This window comes from Haliaeetus albicilla, chromosome 16 (genome assembly GCF_947461875.1).
Source record: "Haliaeetus albicilla chromosome 16, bHalAlb1.1, whole genome shotgun sequence".
Taxonomy (NCBI): Eukaryota; Metazoa; Chordata; class Aves; order Accipitriformes; family Accipitridae; genus Haliaeetus; species Haliaeetus albicilla.
Window position 1 is genome coordinate 4520136 of NC_091498.1, and position 23834 is coordinate 4543969.

General features: G+C 60.9%; 1 protein-coding gene across 1 annotated transcript; it reads left to right on the forward strand.

The window, feature by feature from the left end:
• The first annotated feature begins 9428 nt into the window (after positions 1-9428).
• On the forward strand, positions 9429-22137 carry LIN28A (lin-28 homolog A). The gene is made up of 4 exons (XM_069804511.1): positions 9429-9459; positions 10310-10482; positions 20477-20661; positions 21826-22137. The coding sequence occupies exons 1-4, from the start codon at positions 9429-9431 to the stop codon at positions 22037-22039; spliced, it is 603 nt and encodes a 200-aa protein (XP_069660612.1). The 3' UTR covers positions 22040-22137.
• The last annotated feature ends 1697 nt before the right edge of the window (positions 22138-23834 follow it).

A 23834-nucleotide genomic window follows, 5' to 3' on the forward strand; every position in this document is an offset into this window, starting at 1 on the left:
TCCCCACGGAGCCCAGGGCTGCTGGGGGGGGTGTCAGGGTGTCCCCGCAGGTGCTAGAGGTGAGGGGGAGGTTGTGGGGTGATGGGGGACCACGGCGGTGGCAGCGGGGTCAGTACTCACCCTCCAGGAGGGCTGCCCGTCAGATGTCCCCTCCAGTGTAGATGTCCCTGAGCAGTGACCTGTCCTGTGGGACGTCCTCACTGTTCCCCATGGCCAGTTTGGGGGGGCACCGGCAACCACTCAGAGGGAGCTGGGGGGGCTCTGCCACCTCCTTGCCCCATCCCGCACGTCCAAACCCAATGGGCTGAGCCCTCCCAGTGGGGCAAAGCTGGGGAGCGGGGCAGGACCCCGTCCTGGCAGGGGCTGCACTGGGCAAGCGCTTGGGGCTGTACGGTGGCCGGCCACTTCCCAGTGCCCTGGGGATGGTGCTGGCACCGACTCCAACCCCAAGCATGAAAAGCCATCACTGGGGGAAAAAATGGCATTTACAGAAGGGTTTCCCAAATCTGCCAAGCGTGAAACGGGGGCCAGGCAGGGAGCAGAGCTGCGGCTTCCCCAGCCATTGGAAGGCAAACAGGCATTCCCCCCCCTCTTTGCTTGTTTTTGGGGTAACTAAACCTAAAGCAACGGTCAAGCATAAAATCCAGGTCTGCGGCGCGGGCTGGGGAAGCCCAAGCTTGGCAAGCAAAGCCGTACACCACCCGGCATTGCCGTTTCCCAGCACTGAAGAGCTCTGTGTGTCCCCCCCAGCCGATTCTGCACCCCGTAAAATGGCAAACAGCGGCGATGGCAGCCCCCGCGCCGGAGGGATGGGAGCTGGGGTCTGCGGCGGAGGTGGAAAAGGCAGAGCCGGGAGGGATGCCCACGCGTGGGGACATCCCTGTGGGACATGGCAGCGTGGTGGCTCCTACCTGCTCCACTCTGGTGCCGCGGCTGCCGATGAGCCCCAGCCGCTGCCGCGTTATGGTTCGGTGGCTGCCAAGAGTGTGAACAGGAAACCTCCGCGTTTGGGGGCCTTTGCTAAATTTGGAGAGGTGAGGAGGTGAAGCCTCTTTGCGGGGAGGAAGAGGAGGAGGTGGGACGGGGTTGTCTCTAATAGACATGGCCCCATGGCAGGGACTTGTCTCCCTTGCCAGGGCACGGCCCAGCACCGGGAGCCGCCGCTGGTGGCACCGCAACAGGGTCCCCACGGAGCAGAAAATCCCCAGGAAAGCAGAGGGACGTCACCGTGTTGTTCCCCACTGCCAGTGCTGAGGGCACTGGGGACACTGGGAGCAGTGCAGGATGGGATGGGGACACAGCAGAGCCCCAAGCCCCGCACAGTCGGGCTCTCCTGCCCCGGCCGGGGGTGGCAGAGGTGCCATCGCCACCCATCATGGGGACAGCAGGACCTCAGCCACCCACCCTGGCTGCACAGGGAGCCTGAAAGAAAGTGCCGGGAGTAGCAGCAGCCTTGGCTACGGCTGACCGACAGCCTGAGACCACATGAATGGCTCCCCTCAAGGCGTTAACTCTGAAACTTACTGGTGGCTAACACGGTCACTGCTTTGAAGAGAAGTGTTCAGTGAGCGCACGTAGCAGCTCCCAGCTGTGATGCCAGCCCTAGCCCCACTCTCCGGGGTGGGGTCCCTGACCCACAGGAGCTGCCCTGCTCCTGTGACAGTGGGGAGTGGACAAGTCCCACACCCACTCCAGTACCTCCCCAAAAGCTGCTCCACAGAGAAAGATTAGAAAAGGCCAATTTCTCCTTCTCCCTCCAGCACCCTTTGCAGGGAACACAGTGACAAGCTGTTCGGCTTGAGAAACACAACCCAGGTGGGGAGTGGCAGGGAAGACATTTTGGGGCACAAACTTCCTTTCACACCAGTTTGCTTGAGAAGGAAATTTTCCTGCATGGGGTCTTGCAGCCACAGCCCCTCCCTGGAGAAGGGGAAGGCTGGTGGCTCCTGCCCAGCCACCCCAGGGCCACAGCCCCACTTCCCAGTGGTACCAGTGGGTACCAGTTGAGTCCCCTCAGGAACAGCCCCAGGGACACAGGGGACACAGAGGGGTGCCCAGCAGCCCCCCCCCGCACCTGGGGCCTGACCCGGCCCCAGCACAGGAGCAGGATCCGGCCCCTGCATCCCTCCAGCACCATGGGCTCCCATGAGGGGCAGCAATGGGGGGGCTTGGGAGCCCCCGGGGCCGGCTACAATGTGTTAGTGTGTGTGTGCATGCGTGTGTAAGCGTGTGCAAGCACATGTACGTGCCAAACCAGCCGAGCCAGCTGGCTGCTGCTCTGGGGGAAGTGGGAGCTCCCTGCCGTGTCCCCCAGCACTGCCAGGGCTGGCCGGGGAGGATTTAGTCAGCACTGGGGAGGGTCCTCCCCAGGGCAAACCAGTTCCCCAGGCACTGGGGGAACTGGAGGGACACTGGGGCAAACCTGGGCCTTGAGTCACTGCGTGCAAAGGGAGGGATGAAGGTATGGGGCAGGCTGCGAGGATGAGGACAAGCTCAGCCACAGCACCCAGGGGGGGACATGGGGATGGAGGGAGCCCCACAGCACCTGGGGGTGTCCCGGGGGGGGCTGCAGTGTGGTCCCCACTGTCACCCTCCCTCCAGGCAGGGGAAAATGGGAAGGTGACAGCGAGAAGGGGAAGGGAAAGGAAAAGTAAGAGGTTGAGATCAAGACAGGAGACCAAAATAGTGCTGGGGTCAAGGGGGAAAGGCGAGGCAGGGCTGGGACAGGGACATGTGTCCTGGGACCCCAGAGCACCCCCAGAACCCTGGGAGGGCTGCAGAGCCTGGAGGGGATGTCAGGGTGCTGGGGGAGTGATGGGGTGCTCAAGAGGGTGGCAGGGTGCCCAAGGAGGGGGTGGTAGGGTGGTGGGGGGATGACAGGGTGCACAGGGGACAGCTTTGCAGGGCTTTGGGTGCATTACGAGCACCCAGGCGATGGTTAGCAGCCCGCCGGTGGGGCAGGAGGAAGGAGGGTGCTGGGGACGGCGAGGTTGAGACAGCGAGTGTGCTCGGGGACCGCAGCGAGATGTCACCGCTTCCTCCCTGCCAGCACTTCAAAAAGACAGCGGGCACCGCCATCACCCCTGCCTGCACCCCGAGCTCACAGCACCCACTCGGTGCTGCTCGTGCCTGAGCATCAACCCCTCCAAAATTTCACACCTTCCCTGCCTGCCTGCGATGGCTCAAGATAAGCATCTCCGGTGGCAGCAGCTCACCAGCACACGGCCGGAGCTGAGACCTAATGTGATCGTGCTATGTGTGACCTGCACAACCCCCCCCATATCCCCCCCGCTTGACCCCTCCAGCACCCAGGGATGTTGCTGGCATCCCAGCAGCAGCATCCAGCATCGGTCCCTGGACCATCCGTGGAGCTGGAATTGCTGGCAGCTGGTGCTGGTGGCATCCCCGTGCCCAGGAGTTGGGACAGGGTGTCCCCAAACCTCCCCCTTGACCTGCAGTTGCTCTTGGTGCGGGGGCAGAGCTGGCAGCGGGTGGCTTTCGGAAACACCCCCAGGCCTTCCCGGCCCTTTTGCGCTTCGCTCGAGTTGGGTTTTCCTGGAAGGGCTTGAGAGCTTAAAATAAATTGAGGTGCTGATAAGAAATGGCTTTGTGTTTGGCCCCAGCGGGGAGAGCAGGGGCTTGCTGAGGTGCACCGAGTGTGTTGGGTCTCTGCAGTGGCGTATGGGGATGGGGATGCTCCAGGGAGAGGCCTTTGCCCATGTCCCCTGGGCTCTTGGGGCACCTGTGGTGTCAGGGACAGGGCCACCCCAGCCCCTGGGCTCCCCTGGGTGACACTGAGCTGGGCTTTGTCCCTAGGAAGGTGCCTGGCGCAGGCCACGTCCCCGCAGGCGGTCTCAAAGCACCTGAAAGCTCCTAGGCATGAGGCCCATTTTATGGATAGGGAAACTGAGGCACGGCAGGAGCAAGGACATGAGAAGGGTCCGTCTGGGCTGGCCCAGACCCACGCCACCCCCCCCAGGCTGTATTTTGCAGGGGTGAGCCCCTGTGCTCATTTGCACCCATGGGCACACAGGGCTGTATCGCCCGCAGGCAGAGCCCTCCCTGGCTGAACACTGTTTGCCCCCACCCCATCGCCATGGGACAGGCACCTGGAGGGTGCTGCTCCAGCCACACCTGCAATGAGTTTCCAGGTCTCAGCACAGGGGAAGGGGCTGAGCGCAGGGCAGCGTTGGCCACAGCTGCTGGCATTTGAAGGTGATGGACTGTGGATGTACCAGGCAGCTCGGCCTCCCCGGGTGTCACCCTGCCTAGGACTTTGGGTGGGTGGAGGGTCTCTAGCACCCCAAGAAAGAGGAAAACCCTCTTTGCCAGATCACCAGTGGGAGGAGGAAGATGCAGGACAGGCCAATGCTTTGGGAGGTGAGATGCAGCTGTGGGAGGAGAGGCTCTGCCTCCTCTCCTCAACATCCTGCCATGTCTTCCCCCAAGCCAGCTCCCCCAAAGCAATTTTCTCTCCCACTGCCTGGGTTTGCTGTCAGGGGAAAGCAAGGCTTGAACCGGGGTGGGGGGATTTAGGGGGTGAGGGAAGGCTTGTGAGCCCTGGTCTGCTGGAGTCTGCTGCCTCGGAGGAATATTTCTTTCAGCTATTGATTTCCCTTTATCAGAGAGCAGGAATATGTATGGGGCTGAAATCCTGATCAATCCCCGCTCTGCAGCCGATCGATCAGCTGCTGCCCAAGGGTTTTTATCAAAGGGAGCTAGGGATGTGAAGAGGAGCTGCCGAATTTGGGCATGACCCATCGCTTCAGGCCAGGACTGTCTCTACCCGCCTTTACCCCCTCCTGTCTTATCCAAAAGGCAGCAAAGCCATGGGGGAGCCTGGCACCGGGCAGCATCCCAGCAGGTCACCCCACGTGTGCACTCCTTGTCCTTCCCTCCGCCAGGGCCGATGCCCTGGGTAGCCCAATTTCTGATGGCAGCAGGATAGGCACGCTCCATCCCCACTGTGGGGACCCCAGAGACCTAAACCCAGAAGTGTGGGGCACCCACCATCACCCCAGAGCTGGAAAATAGCCCCAGGGGAGCATTTTTGGGGTGTTGGAAAGGAGGTGCCTGGTTAAGGACATCCTTGGGAGCACACCTGTGTCTCTGGTAGGTTGATGCACACCCAGCCCTGTGTCCCCAGCGCTGGGAGGTACTGGAGCATCCCTCAATCCTGGCTGGGCTCGTTAGAGGCACGGGGCGAGCAGGGGGTGCGGGGGGCCGGCGAGGGGGAGGAGTGGCACCGTGGCCTCTGTTATTGATTGCTTCGTAGCCAAAGGTCAGCGGCGAGCATGCAAGGATGGGGAGGAGGGAGGTGGGAGGCTCTGGGATGCGAGGGGCTCACTGCTGGCACTGGGGCTGTGCCATGGGGGGGCAAGTGCCAGCCTTGGGAAGCGTGGGGCACCAAGCCGGCGTGGAAAGCGTAGGTTCCCATTGCATAGGCACCCACTGGCCACAGATCCCCCTCGTGCCTCAGTTTCTCCACCAGGAGATCGGGTGGTGAGGTTGTGTGGTGGTTGGCAGCACCCTGGGCTGTGCGGGTGGGGAAAGAAGCGCTGGGGGCTGCAGAGAAGAGTCTGTGCCCACGGGAGGGAGATGGAGGTGGGCTCAGTGGGGGTTGGAGGAGGTTTGTGCACGTCTGTGTGCAGCCAGGAGGGTTGGGATGGGCAGGGAGAGGGCTCAGTTTTCCCTGGCAGGAGCTCAGAGGCTGCTTTTGAGCTGGTCTGTACCTTCCCGATGGGTAGGTGGTGATGGTGACTGTGCTGGGAGGTGGTGCTGGAGCCACAGGTGGGACAACACCATTCCCAGGGCCCTTCAGCTCCTCGGGACCAGTCCCTGATGGGGGTTTGCAGCACCATCAGGACACCAGTCCCTGTATCTGCCAAAGCTGTGACCCCATGCGCCTGGGCTTTGCACATCCCCCGGGCCTCATCCTGCCGGGCTCAGGACCTGGCCGGAGCCAACAACCCCCAGGCAGCACCGTGCTGCCTGCGCAGGGGTCCACAATGCCGGACCATGGGCAGCACCACCGGCGCTGGGCTCTGGCAGAGCACTCCCTGCCCTCGCCTCGGCCGTGCCGCGAGGGGGAAGATTTACAGGCTGTCAGAGCCAGGGCCAGAGGTCAGCAGGGGTCAGAAAGTCCATTTCGGAGAGGTCACTGTCCACTTCTTTCAATCTAATGAAGCCATTATTTGTGAAAGCGGCTGCTTTGCCGGCTATTCCCTTGAAGCCAAGCAGGGCACAGCGACTGGCTCTGAAAGAACAGGAAGGAGTCCCCTTCCCTTTCGCATTTGCCATTCAACAGGCCCCAAAAACAAATACACCACACACAGAAATATGACGCGGGGCCATCGCTGCTGCGGGGCTGTGTCACCGGAGCTGGGGGAGATGAAGTTGGGACATAAAGGGACGCTGCCTGGAAGTGCCGTGCTCAGGGATGTGGCTGCGTCACTTGGTTGGAAAGTCACCAAGGATGGGCAGAAATTGGGGGATGCTGAGAAACTTGCTGCTGAGTTTAAATAGAATTACAGAAGAGTGTCTTTGGAGGCTGCCGGTCCCTCCTGTCCATCAGGAAGGGGCTGGGGAGAGGAAGCTGATGCACAGTGGTGGATTATTTTTTGAAGGATTGTTTTGGAGAAAGCAAGGGCTCATTCGCCACATCCTACCCCCGTACCCCCACGCCTCTGCCCACCTCCCACCCCACTGCAGGGTGTCCTGTCTGCCCCGGGACACTGTCCCCAGGCCATGTGGCTGCTGGCACTGGGGTGTCCCCTCCAGGGACAGAGGGGACAGAGCCATTTCTCAGGGCTGCTCTGCAAACCTTGGCCCCGGCCCTGCCCAGCACCGGCAGCTTGTTCAGGTGCCCCTTATCCCCCACGAGTGGGCTGGGGTCGCTCGTGGGCTTTTTTTGCAGAAGCATGGGAGTGAAATATGCAGGCAGCCAGCTGTGCCCTCCCCAAATCCTGGGCGAAAGGAAGGAAATGGGGAAGGAGATGGGCTGGAAGGACGGATGAGCCAAGAGGAACAGAGCCACACGGAGGGGTCTCCCACAAGTCTTGGGTTGGTTTTTTTTTTTTTTCTTCCTTTTCTTTCCTCTCTCCTCAATTATCCCGCAAACAAGAGGAGAATGAGAATAAACGGAACTCGCGGACCTGGCCCTCGCTGACCAGGAGAGGGTGCCAGATGCAGCCCGGCTCCCGCAGCCACCGCGACGGTCCCGCAGTGGATCCCCACCCGGGACGGCCGTGGGTGCCGGCAGGGAGAGCGTGAACGTGAGCAAGTGTCAACACGCACCGTGGTTTCCCTCTTGCCAAGACTGTCGCCAGCCCGGGACCCCTCCGCCCATCCCGTAGCCCAGGCAGGGAGCTCTGTGGGCTGCCGGAGCCTGGTCACGGGTGGGAGCGGGGGGCCCCGTCTGTGCTCGGGAAGCAGCCGGCCGGACTCTGCTCTCCTGCCGTCGCAGACGAGGGGCTGCTCGTTGACTTTGGGGGCTTGACTGAAGAGTGATGTTAAGAATAAGAGACCAGTGGAGTTTCCTCCCCGTCCCCGCCCTGTCTATCCCCGTTAAAAAGGGTGTAAAGATGTGATGACACCCTATGAGCGTCATGGAATTATTAACGCTGTTGTGGGCGGGTCACGGGCACCTCCTTGCTCCACCCGTGCCCCGTGGGACCCTGGTTGACCTGAACTGCGGGGGCTGGCAGAGCCCTGACGGGGCATTAGGGGCAGGTTCGGGGAGCAGCTCTGCCCCAGCCCCGGCCGCCACCTCCCGAATGCTCACCCTCCTCCTGCCCTCGGGCTGCCCACGCAGAGAAAAACCATCCTCCTCCTCCTCTGCCCTCACCCCACACCCGCGGTGAAAGTCCGCCGGGGCTGCTCGGCTCTGCGGGGAAGGGGCAACGCGGAGCCCCCGGGTGTGGGTAGCCTCGGGGGGGGGGGGGGGGGTGCGGGGCAGGAGGAAGAGGAGGAAGGGCAGGAGGAGGAAGAGGAGGAAGGCAGCCGCTCAGGACCCTGGACAGGGGCAGCGCCGTTCAGCACCATGGCCAGCGCCGGCGGCCCCGGGGGTGGCGAGGCTTCCCCACGCGGGATTTTGCCGGCAGCACCGGGCCGGCCGGGGGGGGGTGTCCGTCCCGTGTGTTCCCCCCCCTCCCCGGGTAACACCGCGATCCCCGCCGCGACCAGCCACCGTATAGTGCCCTCCCTGCTCCATGCAATGCTCCCACGCGGGACGAGTTCCGCGTGGGGCGGCCGCGCTCAGCGCAAACGACACCCACTCCCCCCCCTCCACCAGCTCTCCCTTGCGACGAGGGATGAGGGTCAGCGCCAGCTCACCCCAATTTACGGGCGGGGGGGACCCCCACCCACGCATACCCCACACCACCCGGGAGGGGCGGCGGGCGGCGCTGTGCCCCCACGGCCGGGGCGGCGGCGGGGCATTGTCCGCCCGCCGGAAATGGAGCCGCTGGTCACTCGCCCTTTGTCCCCGCCCGGGGCCCGGGGGGGGGAACGGGGACGAGGGGGGAGGGACGGACACGGGGGGACCGACCCCCGGCACCGCCTCGGCACCGCTCCCCCGCCGGCGGGACGTGGGGTGGGGGGAAGCGTTGCGTGTCCCCGGGGGTTGCAGGGCACCCGGGGGTTGCGCCCCCCCTCCCCGGGGAGGAAGGGGGGGTCACGTTCCACTCGCGAGATACGGGATGGGGGTGTAGGAAGAGCCCGGTGTCCCGGGAAACCGACCCTTCCCAGCCCGCGGGGCTTCAACCCGGTCCCGGTTCTCCCCCCCGCCCCCCGACCCATCGTGTACACGGCTCGCAGGTGGTTCCGCTCGTGGGGGCGGCCGTGGGGGGGGGGGCGCCGAGAAACGACGTGGAAACTCCCCCCAGTCCTCGGGGTCCCCCCCCCAGGGGTCACGTCTTCCCCTGACAGGTGGCCTCGCCCCTAAGGGGGGGGGGGGGTGTCAAAACTCCCCCCCCCCCCTTCCCAAATCCCTCCCGGAATGTGTCGCTGTTATCGGAGGGGGGGGTTAATTAGGATCACGTGGGGGCGGGATGGCGGAGCGGGGCCCGGCGCCCCCCGGCCCCGCGGGTGGGTCCTGGGTGGGGGGGGGGGTAGGGGTGGAGGGTGGGGGGGGGCGGGGGCGGCGGGGGCTGCTATTGTCTGCGAGAATTTGGGAGCCTTTGAAAAAACCCTCCCGCTCCCTCCCACCCCTATTGTTGGAGTGAAGATGGAGTCAAACCTCTCCCGGCTCCCTCCCGGCGGGGTCTAAGCTGGGGGTTTTTTTGTTGGGTTTTTTTTTTTTTTCTTTTTCTTTTTTTTTTTTTTTTTTTTTTTTTTTTTGGCTGAGCTGATACCCTCAAAGCTGGCCGAGGAGGAGGAGGGAGGAGGCGGTAACAGCCACAACTCGGAATTTGCAAGCGAGTGTCGGGATGGGGTCTGTTTCCAACCAGCAGTTTGCAGGTTAAGTTATATTATTGTTGCAGCCCGCCTCGGCTCCGCGATTATTAATAACGACGGCAGAGCCCGGCCGGGGGGCACAGGGACACCCCCCCATCTCCACCCCCCCCCCACCACCACCCCCCCCGACCCCGGCCCACCCAGCCCCGCTGCACCCCAGCAGCGAGGCCGGGGCCGGCGTGGGCTTGCAGCTCTGGGGGGCTTCGGGGGGGCGGGGGGGGGATTCATTCCCCTCACACCCCCCCCCCCCAGCTTTAGGATGAGCCCAGAGGTTTGGGGTCGGTGGTGGTTGCTTGGGGTTGTTTGGGACCGGGGAGGGGGAGAATCCCCCCGTGCAGACTTTCTGCAGCGTGGCTTGCTCGGGGCAGGGGGGATTTCGGGTTGGTATTTTGGGGGAGTTTTTTCCTTTTTTTGTGTTTTTTTACGTTTGGGTTGGTTTTTTTTATTTTTAATTATTGGCTTTTTAGTTCGTTTTTTGCATTTGGGATTTGGGGCGCTTTTTTTTTTTTTCCGTTTTTAGTGTTTTTGAGGGGAGAACGGATTTAGGGCCCCCACCCCACGCATCGCCCGGGTCGTGCCGGCAGGAGCTGCCTTCATTTCCCTCCACTCCCCCCCGCTCCTGGGGTGATCCCCACGCACACGTGGAGGCAGAGCTAACCGCTCTGTTTGGGTTTTAGAGGAGTTTTTTGGGGGTTGGGGTTTTTTTGCCTTTTCCAGCCTGGGGAACCCGAGCAGAATTTGGGGCTCCTGCTACGGGCTGCCCAGCTTGGTGCGGGGTGGCTGGGCCGGGGGGGGACACACCCTCGGTTCCCCCAGCCCCTCGGCTCAGCGGCTCGGTGGGTTTCTTCCCCAGGTGCAAAGCCGGGCGAGGAACCGGCCGGAGACTCTCCCAAGGCGGAGAACGAGCCTTTGCACGGCTCCGGCATCTGTAAGTGGTTCAATGTCCGCATGGGCTTCGGCTTCCTCTCCATGACCGCCAAGGGCGGCGCGACCCTCGACTCGCCCGTCGATGTCTTCGTACACCAGGTATGGGGTCGGATCCTGCGTTGGGTCCTGGGGAGGGAAGGCGGTGCAGCCCCTGACACCCCTCCACATCCCCCCGGGAGGATGCGAGGAGGGATGGGGACTCCCACGCCGCCTCCACGCGAGGTTATGGCTTCCCCCCATCCCATCCCACGCGAGGTTATGGCTTCCCCCCATCCCATCCCAGCTCGGTATCCCGGGAAAACCGAGGGTCCCCCCCCTCCGGGCTCGTTTCCCCCGAGCGAGGCGGGTGGCGAAGGGCAGGCACAGCCGCAGCCCGGGGCTCCTCTCCGGGGACCGACCCTGTAAGCTGATCCCCGAGCGATTTTATTTTCCCATCATGGTTCCCTGGGGAGCCCCTCGGGGCCGGATCCAGGGGAGCAGGTGCCCTCGGGGCTGAGCAGGACGTGCCGGAATGGGGATGCTGCTCACCCCGTGGAGGGACCCGGGGAAGAGCTGGTTTTCCCCCGGGGACAGTGGTCCTGGGAGCCCTGAACCAGGCAGGGATGCAGGATTGGGCTTTCCCCAGTTGTGGCTCATCCCTGGGGCTGGGGAGGGGGGGGAATCTCTTCCCAGGCCCCTTGTTTCGGCTGCGGCTGGCACAAAGGCGTGCGGGGTCTCGTACGTGCCCCTATGGATCCTGTAGGATAGTGTCAGTCTCGTGTCCAGATTTGACCCGCACGCACCTCGCTGAGTGGGGAAGCCTCACGCGTGTCAGTGATCCTGCACCAAGGGAAGTTGTGGATTCGGGGTTGAGGCTGCTTGAAGCACCCCCAAGTCGGTGGTGGAGGATCTGCCAGGGGACCCCATTTAGGGGCTGGGGGAATGGGTTTGGAGATGATGCTCAAATTGGGGCCAGCACTGGGAGGGAGATGTGGGGCTCAGCGCCGGCTTGTGTGGAAAGGGGTCTGTGTGATGAGTGTGGCCCGTGCTCCCTCGCCCTGGGAAAGCAGCTGCCATCGGGGCTGGGGAGCAGAGGAAGCATGAGTGAAGGGGGTACGGGCGTCTCTGAAGCAAACACGAGTGGTTTTGTGGATACGGTTGGGAGCAGCCACGCAGGATTTAGCCCAAGGCAGCGTGATGGTGCTGGCTCTGGGGAGCCCCTGGACCAGGCAGCTTCAGTGACTGCTGCTCTCCATGGGCCCAAATCCCCCCAAATTGGGGTCCTTCCCACCATCTGCTGACAGGCTGGGGGTGCAGGACTGAGCCCCTGGGCTGTGCAGGGCTCCTGGGACTGGAGGATCCCGGGGGACTCTCACCCCCTGCCCACGAGGCAGTGGCTGCTCTGGGCTGGGCTACAGCGATTTGGCAAGTGAATGATGACTGGGGAGAAGCAAATCCCTTCTTCTGTTGTGGCGTGGTGAAAGCGCCTTGGTAGAAGCTGCTGTCCCGGGCCAGACACACAGCTGGATTTGGAGATGAGAGCTCCAAATCAGCAAGGGAAAAACTGAGATCCTGGTGCTCCCGAGAGACCAAATGGGTCTTTGCATCTCAGTGTAGCACAGCGGGACCCAGGGCCCGTGGGAGGAAGCCTCCGGCCCTCCCTCCCTTCTCCTGGGTAGGTTTATTGCCCCCAGACGGTCTGGTTTCCTGATTGCTCTTGCTCGCATTCCTGCAGGAAAAGAGAATTAGCCGGGGTGTCTCTGCTGGGAGCATCCCACCGCCCAGGGAAAGGTGCAGCCTCCTGGTGTCCTCTGTTTTCCGGGGCCGGGGAAGCCATGGGGTCCCATGTGCAGCGTTTGCCGTGTTTGGGAAATACGGTGAATGCTGGGTAAAATCGGCTTATTTTGGGTAGCAGAGGGGTAGCGTGTGTGTGTCATTCTCCTGCCGCAGCGAACAGCAGGGTGCTCCCAGCGTGGGGCTTTGTACCACCAGAAGCAGGGCAGCTTTGGGCTGATGCCGAGTCTTTCTCCTCCAGGTCAGGCTTCATCTCCTGCCCTGCTTGCTGGTGGCACAAAGTCGCTGCTCGCCTGCAGCGGAACAGCCGGGGCTGATGCTGGCGGCTTTCCCACCCTGGAGAATCCCAGCCCCAGCTCCTCCTTGGAGAGGGACCAAACTCATGCTCCCACCCTGGCCTTGCTGCTTTTGGATGGCTCATGGGGAAACGGGCCCTTCTACTGATGCTCTCCCCATCCCAGCATCCAGGCACTTCCATAGAGCTGGTGCCAAGCTCCGCTCCCTGGGGACGGAGTCAGGCCTGGGAGGGCAAAAGCCAGCACTGGCTCAGGGAGGGGGTGGACAATACAGAGGGCTCAGGGTGCTGGACTCAGGGTGCTGTGCCCAGCACCTGCTGCCTGTGCCACACACAGTGCCCCAAACCAGCCATTGGGGTTTAACACCCCAGAGCCCCCCATAACCTGCTCCTTCCCCTCTTCATTTACATACGTGAATGATGACCCACAGGAAGTAATTGTGGGAGAAAGAAGGGAATTGGCCTCTTTAGATCTATTAAATCACTTTATTACAGGAACCAGGTCTGAATGGCCCTTCTCTGCAGGGAGCGCGTCTCCATCTCCCTCTCCCTTTATCTGATCACAAAGAGATTAAAATCTCGGCAGGACAGGAGACTAACAGGGCTCCTCGGGGCTGCCTTTCCCTCGCATTGTGAGCTAAAAATGAGGCATTTGGGTTCAAATGCCTCCCCTGGACACTGGAGATGGATTCATTTGGGGGCTGTGAGGAGACAGGGGGATGAAGCAGGGAGCAGTGGAGCAGGTCATCCCCGGGGAGGCGAAGAGCAGCACCCGTGAAGGGGTGGGGGGTCTTGAGGTGGCAGAAATCAGGCTGGTGCTGGTGAAGACCCCAAAACTGTGGTTGGTCCCCTGGGGATGTGGCTCCCGGGCTCACACCGTGGCTCTGGGCATCGCTTACAGGAGTGTGGGGCTGCTGCGGAAGGCAACCTGGGAAAGGGAGAGGATAAAATTTGGGCACCCCGTGGCCCCAAGGCTCAGTGCTGTTGGCCAGAGCAGGAGTGAGCACAGCCCAACAAATAAAATTGGGGTTTGCAGCCCATCCCCAAACCTGGCCCCGCTACCTCCAGCTGAGAGCGGAGGGGAAGGGGCTGCCCAGACCCTGGGAACCGCTGCTCCATACAGCTCAGCTCTGTGACTCCAAGTGTTTCTCCAAGCCATCAGGTCTAAATCCTTGATAAAGGCAATGTTAGTTGTGGGTTTGGGGTTTTTTTTTGGTTCCTTCTTGTGATTTTGGCAAGGAGAGCTGCTGGGCACCGCTGGGACTCTGCGGCTGCTGTGGCTGCAGGGTGTTTGGTGGAATCTCGATGAGACGGTCCCAAGTGTCCTTGCAGGGACATAAGGCTGTGCCCATGGTCAGACCCGTGGGGGCTGGGATGTGGCACTCCTGTCCTGCCCCAATGCCCAGGGCAGCGTGGGGCCAGCTGGGCACATGTCAACACGGGGGAGGCTTCAGTCCCCCCACGGTCCCCTGGGTGCTGCCGTCCCTGGGAGCTTCATGGGGGTCAGGGTTGGTGGAGGGGCTCCATCCCCGCTCGGCCAGGTAGGGGATGGGGTGGAGGGGGACGATGGCTGCCATTCGGCTGTGGGTTTCGGCTGAGCTGACCTGGGCTGTCGCCCACCTGCGCTCATGCCGTCCCTCTGCGCGCAGCCAGGGATGGAGGCAGCCAAGACGCGAGCGTGACATGAGGTCCTTAAAAAAAAAAAAAAAAGGCCCATGTTTGGAGGCAGCTCCATCCCTGACCATGCAGGAGAGCAAAGGCACAAGGGAGGAATTCTCCATCGAGGAACAGGGTCCAGCCTTCCCGCAGGGTCCCCTGCTGCCTTTCCTCTGGGCTGGGATGCAGGGCTGGATCCAGCCGGGGGAATTTGGTTTGTGCAGAGCTGGGGTGGCAGCGAGGGGAAGGGGGAACCCCCACTCAGAGCAGCAGTTTGATTTAGTCGGTGTGTTGGACCTGTGATGCTCATAGAGGCGTGGGACACGTTTACTATCTTGCTTTTTCTGCTTTCTCATGTGCATTGCTCCTGCGTTTGCTCTCTGGGACCAGGGTCACCCCGCAGTGCTGGGTGGGCACCCCGGGGTGCCAGCGTGGGTGGCTGCAGGGCCCGGGAGCACCAGGGTTACACGTGTCCCTGGGGAAGGGATCCCTTGGGGTAGAAATGCGGGTCGGTGTCCCTGCTTTCCGGGGGAGAGGGATAGGAGCAATTTCTCTGTTGTTTTTTTTTTAAATAACTGCTGGAATAAAATTGTCTTGCATCGCTTGTGCCCGACGTCCTGATGGCAAATAGTGAAAGAGAGCGGCTTTATTCCACCCCTGAAACTCCCTCAAGACAAAAAAAAAGACACAAAAAAAGCCTCCTGTCTGTCTAAAGATTAACTGATGGCTGCAGGCACATCCCTTCCCCCAGCTCCCCCTCTCAGCCCCAGGGTGAGGGGCAGGGAGAGAAAACACCCTTAAATGGTCTCCCAGATAAAACGGCCCAAATGAATGGCATTGCTCCTGTTAAAGCTGGGGAGGGCTGGGATGGAGCCACTGGCTTAGCAAGCCCCTGTCCCTGCCACCCCCAGCTCCGGCATTTCCTTTTCCCTATTTACTTGCTCCTAAGAAGAAATGGGATGAAGCTGAAATCACCGACGGAAGGTGCACGGCCGCTGCCAGCCATGCCCCTGCTTTAATATGGGAGTATGAAATTAATATGCAGCCACTGATCCCAATTAGCTGCCCCCCTGGGAAGCGCGGGAGGGTTTGGCACACTCAGGGTGTGGGGAAAATACAACTGAAGGAACTGAAAGTGTGGATTTAGGGCAGGTAGCTGATCGATTAAGCTCTATGGTGGATGCTTTTTTTTTCCCCAGCATTAGTATCTAGTGTTTAATTTTGCTGGCTTATGGTGGAAAATTAAGAGCAAGTGTAGTTACTTTGGCAGGAAAGTGGTTTTGTTTTGGTTTTACTCGAATTGGGAAAAAATCCTTGGGGACATTGCTCCAGATGACAGTAGGGAGACACTGGAAAGCCCTGGAAATGTTTTGTTAAATCCCCTGTGCTCTCCCCGATGGGCTCCCACAGGCATCACCCTCTTTATTCTGCACCAAGCCCCCAGAGCTGAGGCAGGACCCTCTTTCCTGAGCAGCATCCGCCGGCCGCTTGCACGGAGGTTGAGCCGCAGGAAGGGACCACGGAGCGATTTCTGCTCTGAGCCGTACGCACACGAGCCCGAAAACAGCAGCAGCGCAGTCCCCGGCGCTTGAACTGCCGGCACCGGGAAAAGATTCGCTGTGTCATTTGGGGAGAAGGAAGGGTTTTGCTCAGGGATGGATCCAGGCACGGGCTGTGAAGGCAAAGGGACGTTTCCCTGCTGGCCTCGTGGCCGGCGGTGGGAAGCTGAGCCGCTTCTGCTGCGGCGCAGGAGCTTGGGTTACTGCTCCGTGTCGGCAGAGCCCGATCCTGCCAAAATCTGCTTTGGGGGCTGTTTGCTGTCGGGCAGCACCCGGCCAAGGGGAGACCTGCTTTGCCAGAACTGGGCTCGGAGCTGGGCTGAGGCTGCCGCATCCCAACGGGATTGCAATGGCATCAGCCAGTGGCAATCGGAGCTGTGCCCCAAAAAACTGGGCGAGCGTCAGCCCCTGCACACCGGCTTAGTCCTGGCGCAGGAGCCGAGGAAGGGGCTGCTCTGCACTGGCTGTGCCAAGCCTGAGCTCCCCCCTGGGGGCCAGGGGTCGCTGAGGGCTGTGGCTGCTCCCCCGGGGATGTGTTTCTCCCCTGGGATGGGTCCTTGGGGGTCGTGGGGGGCAAAGGTGGCCGGGATGCCCTGGGCACAGCTGTGGGTGCTGGCTGAGCAGAGGGCACTGCGGACGGGGTACTCCCAGCCTGCTGGTGAAAGTGGGGTGCAGTGATGGGGGCACAGACCCCCCTGGGGGCTCAGCAATCCCTGTGCCCACCAACAGGACCTGCCGGGGAGGGGGTGTCCATCTTTCCTGGCTCCTGTGGACCACTTCCCCTCTGCAGAGTTGGGGAAACTGAGGCACGGGCACTGACTGTGGTGAGGTCGGGCTGCCCGAAATACTCTGGGCATGGCCCGGCCATACCCCTGGCACAGCTCAGCACCACCACTCGTGTTTCCACAGCCGGTTGCGACCCAGCGTCCCAACCCAGCTTGTTTTCCAAGGGATTTGAGTTTAAATGGCTGCAACGCTCCCGCGCTCCTAAGAGGCGAGGTGCAGCGGCCGCTCCGCCCCAGGCCCCTCTGGACACAAAGATGGTTTGATTGAGTGGCCAGGGCTGGCTGGGAATAAACGTCCCCTTGTGTCACGCTGGGGAGGCCGCGGGGACAATGGTGACCCTGGGCTGGCCAAGCCCCTCCAGAGCTTGGGGGGGTGGGGGTGAACTGGAGCCTGGCAGTTTGGGGAGCAGTGGCTGGATTTGGGGTGCTCCACGGTGTCACCCCTCTGGGAGGGGAAGCAGGTCTAGCTGGGATCCATGATGAGGGATTTGCTGGGTGGGAGGAAGAGGAGGGATGAAGGCACCCATGTGTAGGTGGGGAAGGGGTGAGGGTGGGGGACACCCACCGCCGTGGGGGTGGTGGGCAGCACTCACTGCTGCGTCTTTGTCTGCCGTAAATAATTGCGGAGCTGCCGTAAATAATTGCGGAGCTGCCGGCGTGTGGGATGGGGGGAAAAGCGGAGAGGTGCCTGCTGTGATGCCTGGTGAGGGGGTGCCTGGGGGGGCTGCAAATAGCTGGGTGAAACTGCACCAGCTCTGCTTCTGTTCCTTGTCCCACTGGTTAACTCTGGACCCTAATGATGACAAGTGAAATCCTTGTGCTAGTATATGCTTTAAAACATTTTTATTATGATGGCAATGCTTTGTGACCCCAAGACCAGACAGAGCCCAGATTCACCCTACACTCCCCTGTACCAAAACCATCCCCCCCAAGACTAACCCCTCAGCTCCGCCACGGGACCCAGACCCCAAATCCCAGCACCCACCAGGCGCGACCCGGTTCTCCCACGGCCGGCGAGCTGGGCGCAGGGCTGATGTGCAGAGGGGCTGCAGGGGGTCAGAGGGGCCTCGGCCATGCTGGCCACCCTTCCTCCCCCCGCCGTGGCCTGGAACTCCTGGAATTTGGGCAGCGGGAGCGCGGCCGCCGCCGGCCCTTTGTTCTCACTGGCCGGTGGCTCCCGGCCCTGGCCCTCCCCTGCGCTCCCCCTCATCCCCAGCATCCCTGGCTTGCTCCAATCCCCCCCTTTCCTCTCTTTATTTTTGGGGGGGGGGGTGGAGGCCTGGGAAGGCTCCGGCTTTGTGTGTGGTGTGGGACAGGGGCTCTGGGCCCCTTCCTTTCAGATGCAGGAGGTATGCAGCTAATTCAATGGGCTGCAGTTTGATTACCTATCTGATAACAGAGGAATGCCAGCAATGTGTGTGTTTTGGGAAGGGGGCAGGGGGGATGCGCAGGGACCACCAGCCACTCTGCAGCTCACATCAAAAGGCTGCGGGGAGGGGGGGTGGGAAGAGCTGGGGTGCCCCAGCCGCTGCCCCCCCCCCCTTCCCCGGGGAGAGGGCGTTTCTTTTGGCCTTTTGGTGGAGGGGGCCGGGGGGCCGGAGAGGCGGTTGTCATCCTCACCCGCTCCTGGAAAATAAATCGCTTCCCCCGTCATGTTGCGGCAGCTTCTGCCCTAGCCCTCCTCTTCCTCGAAATGGGAGTAACTGATGGCTCGGGGGGGGGGGGGGGGAGGAGCTGGACCCCTGGGGGTGTAGCAGTTTGGCTGCCCACGGGTGATAGTGTCCAAGGCGTGGGCTGTGCTGGGGGTGCGGGGGTCCCCCCTGCCACGGCTCAGCTTTGTCCTGAGGCTTGAGGCCGAGCGCCTGGGAGTTTTCATCTCCGCAGTGTAAACACAGCTGGACTGGCTGGGGCTGTAAACACCCCGATAAGGATCTCTGTCCCCCAGCCTCCGGAGCTGCCTCCTGTGCCATGGAGTGATGCTCGCCCCCAAAACGCCGTGGCTGCTGCTGGAGCCGGGCAAATTTGCCATCCATGGCAGCCCCCGTCACCCAAACCGTCTTGCATGGCGGGGCTGGAGGGGTGCCAGTGGGGTGGCACGTTAGGGATGGGGCAGGGTTGGTGGCTGACCCCAAGGTGCCGAAGCTGAGCCAGGCACCTCCTGTGTTGTGCTGGTAGCTGCTTTGGACACAGAGCTCCTGCGTGGGTGATGCTCAGCATCCCGGACCCAGAGCTCCTGCTTGGCATCCTCCTGGTGATGCTCAGCACTGCGGAAAAGCCGAGTTGGGGTTGGGCAGCAGTGTTTGTCCATTGTGCTGGGCACAACAGGGTGTTTGCCAGTGGAGGGTGGTGATGGGGCTGCCCAGACCAGCCCCGGATGGGCAGAGGTGGCTGTGAGACCCTGTCACAGCCTTGTTGTCATTGGGGACCTTGTAGCTCATGGTTTGGCTCTCCCTTTTGGGAGCAGGAGCAGGTCAGAGAGTAAAAGTTTCTGGTGATCCCATCTGGCCCACCCTGGACCCCATCCCAGCAGGCAAGTGGACCAGGTGGATGTGGGTGACTTGGCTGGGCACATGGGGTCTGTTCCACGCGGAGCTGGGCCCTGAGACACAGAAAGGGGGGAAAAGCAGCAGAAAAAGGGGCCTCAAGGGTTGTTCCTCGAGTTCTGCTGCATTCCCACTTCCCTTGTGTGCCCATGGACACATGCACGTCCTGCAAGACCCTGCTGAAAATAATTCACTCCTAAAATCCAACTCCATTTCCTCCCTCTCTGCTTTTATGTGGAGTGTTGCTTCCACGTGAGTCCTGGCAAGATTTGGGGTGGAAGAGGAGAACCAACCATGCTTGCCTGTCCCTGGACAGCACACACGCGGAGGCTCGGTGCGGGAATAATGGGCGGCCGTGGCCCACGTGACGGGAACTCGCCGGGCCATGAATGGGGGAGATGCTCCATTCATAAATGCAGGGTCCTGCTGCAGTCGCGCAGGCGTTGGCGCCGAGCCGGGAATCCCCAGCCTGCTGGAGCTGCTCCTCCCTCTGCCAGCAAATCCCCCTTAACTATTTGCTCATGCTTGTTTGAGCTCCGCTAACGAAGTTGAGCGAAAGCCCTGCTCGAATCGCTGCCCGGGATGCAGTGGTCCTCTGGCGCAGCAGGCAGCGATGCTCGTGGCAGCGCTTGCTGGCACAGGGGGACAAGAGATGTCAGCTGCACCACCCGGCTCAGCTCCTTACGAATTTGTTCTGCTAAAATGAACAGAGCTCATGAAAGTGGAGTAGATTTTTCTGTCATCTCACAACCCCCCTTGCCAGCCTCGGTCTTTCTGAACTCCCAAGTTTGATTGCACAGTGATGACTGATGTGGTGATCCTGGGAGAGATGGGAGATTCTCCTGGCAGTGATGATCCAGGGCCAAATGGCTGCTTAATTAATTACTGGAGGCAACTAAAGGGCTTGAACCAAGGTGACCTGCCGTGAGGGAGCTGGCTGGGACCCTGGGCTGGCAGTTCCATCTTCCAGCCTCCTGGCCTTACTGCAGGTCCTGCCACAAGCAGGGTTGCACGTGCCTGTGCGAAGCCTCGAGATCCTTTTGTCTTTTTATAATGATGTTTTGGATTTCCCCACCAGCATCCCCAGCCCAGTGTATCAGGAGGTGCAGGGGTAGCTCTCACTGCCCAGTGTGGGGCTGGGTGGGAGAAGGGAGCTGTTATGCAGCACTGAGAGCCAGCGTTTTGCGGCAAACACTGCTGAAATTTGGGTCAGAGCTGGCTCTGCCAGCCCTTGCTTACCAAATCAGTGAGCCCATGCTGCCAGGTGCCTCAGGTCACTGAAGGCTCTGCGTAATCAAATGGGGCTCCAGAGATTTTAGGGAGATGAAGGTGCCTAATCGAGCTTGGTCCCTGATGTCCGTCCTCTCACAAGGGGCAGGCGTGGGGGGGCTTTCGTGCCTCGGGAGGTGTTTGCTCGTCATGTGTCCAGCAGACACCCCGGCTTGGTGCTGACCTCTCTCCTTTCCCCATGACCCCCCCCAGAGCAAGCTCCACATGGAGGGTTTCCGCAGCCTGAAGGAGGGCGAAGCTGTCGAGTTCACCTTCAAGAAGTCATCCAAAGGTTTGGAGTCCATCCGGGTGACCGGCCCAGGAGGCGTCTTCTGCATTGGCAGTGAGAGGAGACCCAAAGGCAAGAGCCTCCAGAAACGCAGATCTAAAGGAGACCGGTAAGGGGCGGCCGGGGCCTGATCCGGGGTATGGTTTGAGCTCAGTGGGCACCAGGAGCTGCCCGGCACCCTGCCCACAGCATGGGGACAGGCTCGGATCCGGCGGGGTGGGCAGCGACCCTTCCTCTGGGAAAGTGGCTTCCTTCGATGGTTAATGAGTGGCAGATGCAGCTTAGTGGGGAAAGGGCAGCAAACCAGCAGCGCGAGGGCAGAGGTCAGGGACACCCCGGGCGGCCGCTCCCCTTGTCTCAGGGAGCTGCACGGGGCAGGGGTAATTTTCTCGAAGAGAAACCCTTCCTTGTGGGAAGGAAATGGCCGGACGTCCTGGCAGCATCTCCCATGGTGAGGCTGGGACCCCTGGGGCGAGTTTCTGGCCAGCCCTTCGTCCCCCCTCTTCTCTCCCGTCCTCTCCATCTGGGCTGCCCAGGGATGCCTTGTCCCGGCTTTCCCAGCGGATGCTGTCTGCCCCACCCAGCTGTTCTCACAAGCGGGTTTTAAAATTAGTCGGAAAGGAATTGGGAAGGAAAAGGAAAAAGCAAAACGTTGTGGCCATCCTGGACAGATGCAGGATTTAAAATGGACACAAGGCAGCTCCCTCTGCCCATGCTGCTCTGGTGCAAAGGTAGCACCCGAGGGACGAGCGCTGCAAGGGTACAGCCGTGAGAGAAGCCACGTTTGGGGTTGTCCCCACACCGATGGCCACAGCCCCTGCAACTGTTCTTCCCGGCTGCGGTTGTCAGTCGTCCGATTGCCTGTTCCTGCTCTGCCGCAGGCTTTCGGTCCATAGCATGTAACCCTGGGTGCAGGGACTGTAGACACAGGACCCAGAACCATGATGGAGCCAGAGGGGTAGAAGCCCCCCGACATCTCCGATTTTTGTCCCCAAGTGCTTGGTTTCGGTGTAGGGGTTTGCTGCCATCTCCTGGGTACCAGCAGCACCACTGAGCCAGGTCCAAACTGGCCGTGCTGGAGCCGGGGCTCTGCGGGGACCAAACCCAGGGCCACCATCCGCCCCCAAAGAGCTGACCCCACACCCCCGCAGCAGCCAGGCCATTTTAAGCCCAGCTCTGCCTGCGAAGCTGGATGGGTCCCAGGCCCGGTCACAGCAGCATCCCACCTCATTTTATTTCTCCTCCTCGAATCTCTCTCCTCCCCCCCCCGCAGATGCTACAACTGCGGCGGGCTGGACCACCATGCCAAAGAGTGCAAGCTCCCGCCGCAGCCCAAGAAATGCCACTTCTGCCAGAGCATCAGCCACATGGTCGCCAACTGCCCTGCGAAAGCACAGCAGTCCCCCAGCTCCCAGGGAAAACCTGCCTACTTCCGAGAGGAGGAGGATATGCACAGCTCAGCCCTCCTCCCCGAAACCCGGGAATGATGGCGGGTGGCGGGGAGGGGCTTCCACCGGGATGAAAAGGCTTTGGCAAGGCAACGGGCAGCCGTGGGGGCTCGGAGGAGGGAGGGCAGGGTGAAGGACTGGGGAGGGAAGACGGCAATGCTAACGGTGGGGACTCGGTGTCCCTGCAGAGACCTTTTCCTCCTGGTCCCAGCCCAGGGAAAGCCCTGCTTTCATCGGGATGGCTCATTCTAAAACTAGGGGAAGGCAGCACCCAACACACCTCTTCCAGCTAAAAAAAAAAACCCAACCATATTTGATTCATCTTTATCCTTTTCCTAAATGAAGCCAGGCAGTAGTGTCTCTGGGAGGAGGAGCAGAGAAGCAACATCTCAGGGAGGAGCTCATGGCTCCTTGTTCTCCTGAGCTTCAAACAGGCTCTGGCACAGCTTGGATGAGCTGTGGGCGACCCACTCCTACGCCTGCCCCATCTTCTCTGCCCCAAGGAGGGAGGCCAAGGGGGAAAGGCTGGCTGCAGACCACCGAGGACATGCCCGTGGGCCGGTCCCACGGGTCCCTCTGCTCCTCGCAGCTTCTTTCTCGCAGGTCGCTGTGAGGATTTGCAGTTTTTCTGTGGTCACCCCATTGCTGAAACCAGCAGATCCCAGATTTGGCCTCAGTCTGGAAAGAAATAGGGCATCTCTTAGGGCTGGGCTAATGCTTGCTGCCTGCTTGTGGGCTGTGAGCTGTGGCTTGGGGGAGATCAAGTCAAAAGAAAAATATTTTTTTGGTTTTTTTCTCCCCTAAGCCTTCCCAAGTGCCAGCCCAGAGAGCACAAGGTGTTTTATACAGCCAGCTTTTCCCCTCTAAAGAGAACCCTGCCTCTGAAACACAGCTGGGGAGTGGGAGGGCTTCATGGAGCAGAAATACTCTTCGTTAAGCCTTGGGCACCAGACACGGGGCAGAGCTGGCTCCCGGGGATGTTGCTGGCAGCGTTTCCCTCAGAGGCCGTGTACACAACCCACCCGGGACTCACACAGATCCAGCCGTGGCTTGATCCGGACTCCAGACTGCCTGGGTCTTCCCACGGGCTGTGGATCAAACCCACGCAGGACAAAAACGCCCCTCTGCTCCTCCTGCCCATCCCACGCTCCAGAAACCGATGGCTCTTGGGCTGAGCCTCCCCAGGGGCAGAGGAAAAGGGTGCCCCAGGTTGTTAGCGGCTGCTGTCCTCCCTCCCCACCGGCCCCCCCAAGTCTTGCCTTTATTTATTGGCCCTGGTGACAGCCCTTCTCCCGGGGCAGCCCCCCCGTCCGTGCCGAAGCCAACACCAAGTGAAACCTGCACTAGGACGTGCGTGAATGACGTATCTTTGGGTTTGTTTGTTGTCTTTGTTTTGGGTTTTTTTTTTTTTTTTTAATATAAATATTCTGTTTTTGTATTTTTGTATATTTTAATCTTTAAGAAAAGAAAAAAAAATGAGAGAGAAAGGACATAATTCCTGCAACTTATTCTCAGGTATTCGAGCAATCTCAGGGATAAAATGCCTCTGTAGCCCAGTGCTGGACAGAGAGGAGGGTTTTTTCTAACAGCACAAAGACGTGATGAAGTTTGTATTGGAAGTGTAGATCTACCTCACTGGACGTTCGCTAGGTGGACTGACGTGTTGTTGAGCTTTTCAGTTGTGTTTTTTTGTATGTTTGGGATTTGTTTTCTTTTTAACTGTATTTTAATAGTCTCTTTCCCTTCCCCACTGGACTGAGGAGGAATTTGGGTCTGTAGATCCGTGTAGTCCCCCTGCGGGGATGGAGAAGCCAGGCAGTGCCACAGGGCAGGG

Bases quoted from the DNA above. Each gene is read 5' to 3' on its own strand.
- LIN28A (XM_069804511.1), top strand. From the start codon at position 9,429: ATGGGGTCTGTTTCCAACCAGCAGTTTGCAG. The intron at 10,483-20,476 runs GTATGGGGTCGG...GACCCCCCCCAG, and splicing joins TCGATGTCTTCGTACACCAG to AGCAAGCTCCACATGGAGGG. The intron at 20,662-21,825 runs GTAAGGGGCGGC...CCCCCCCCGCAG, and splicing joins CGCAGATCTAAAGGAGACCG to ATGCTACAACTGCGGCGGGC.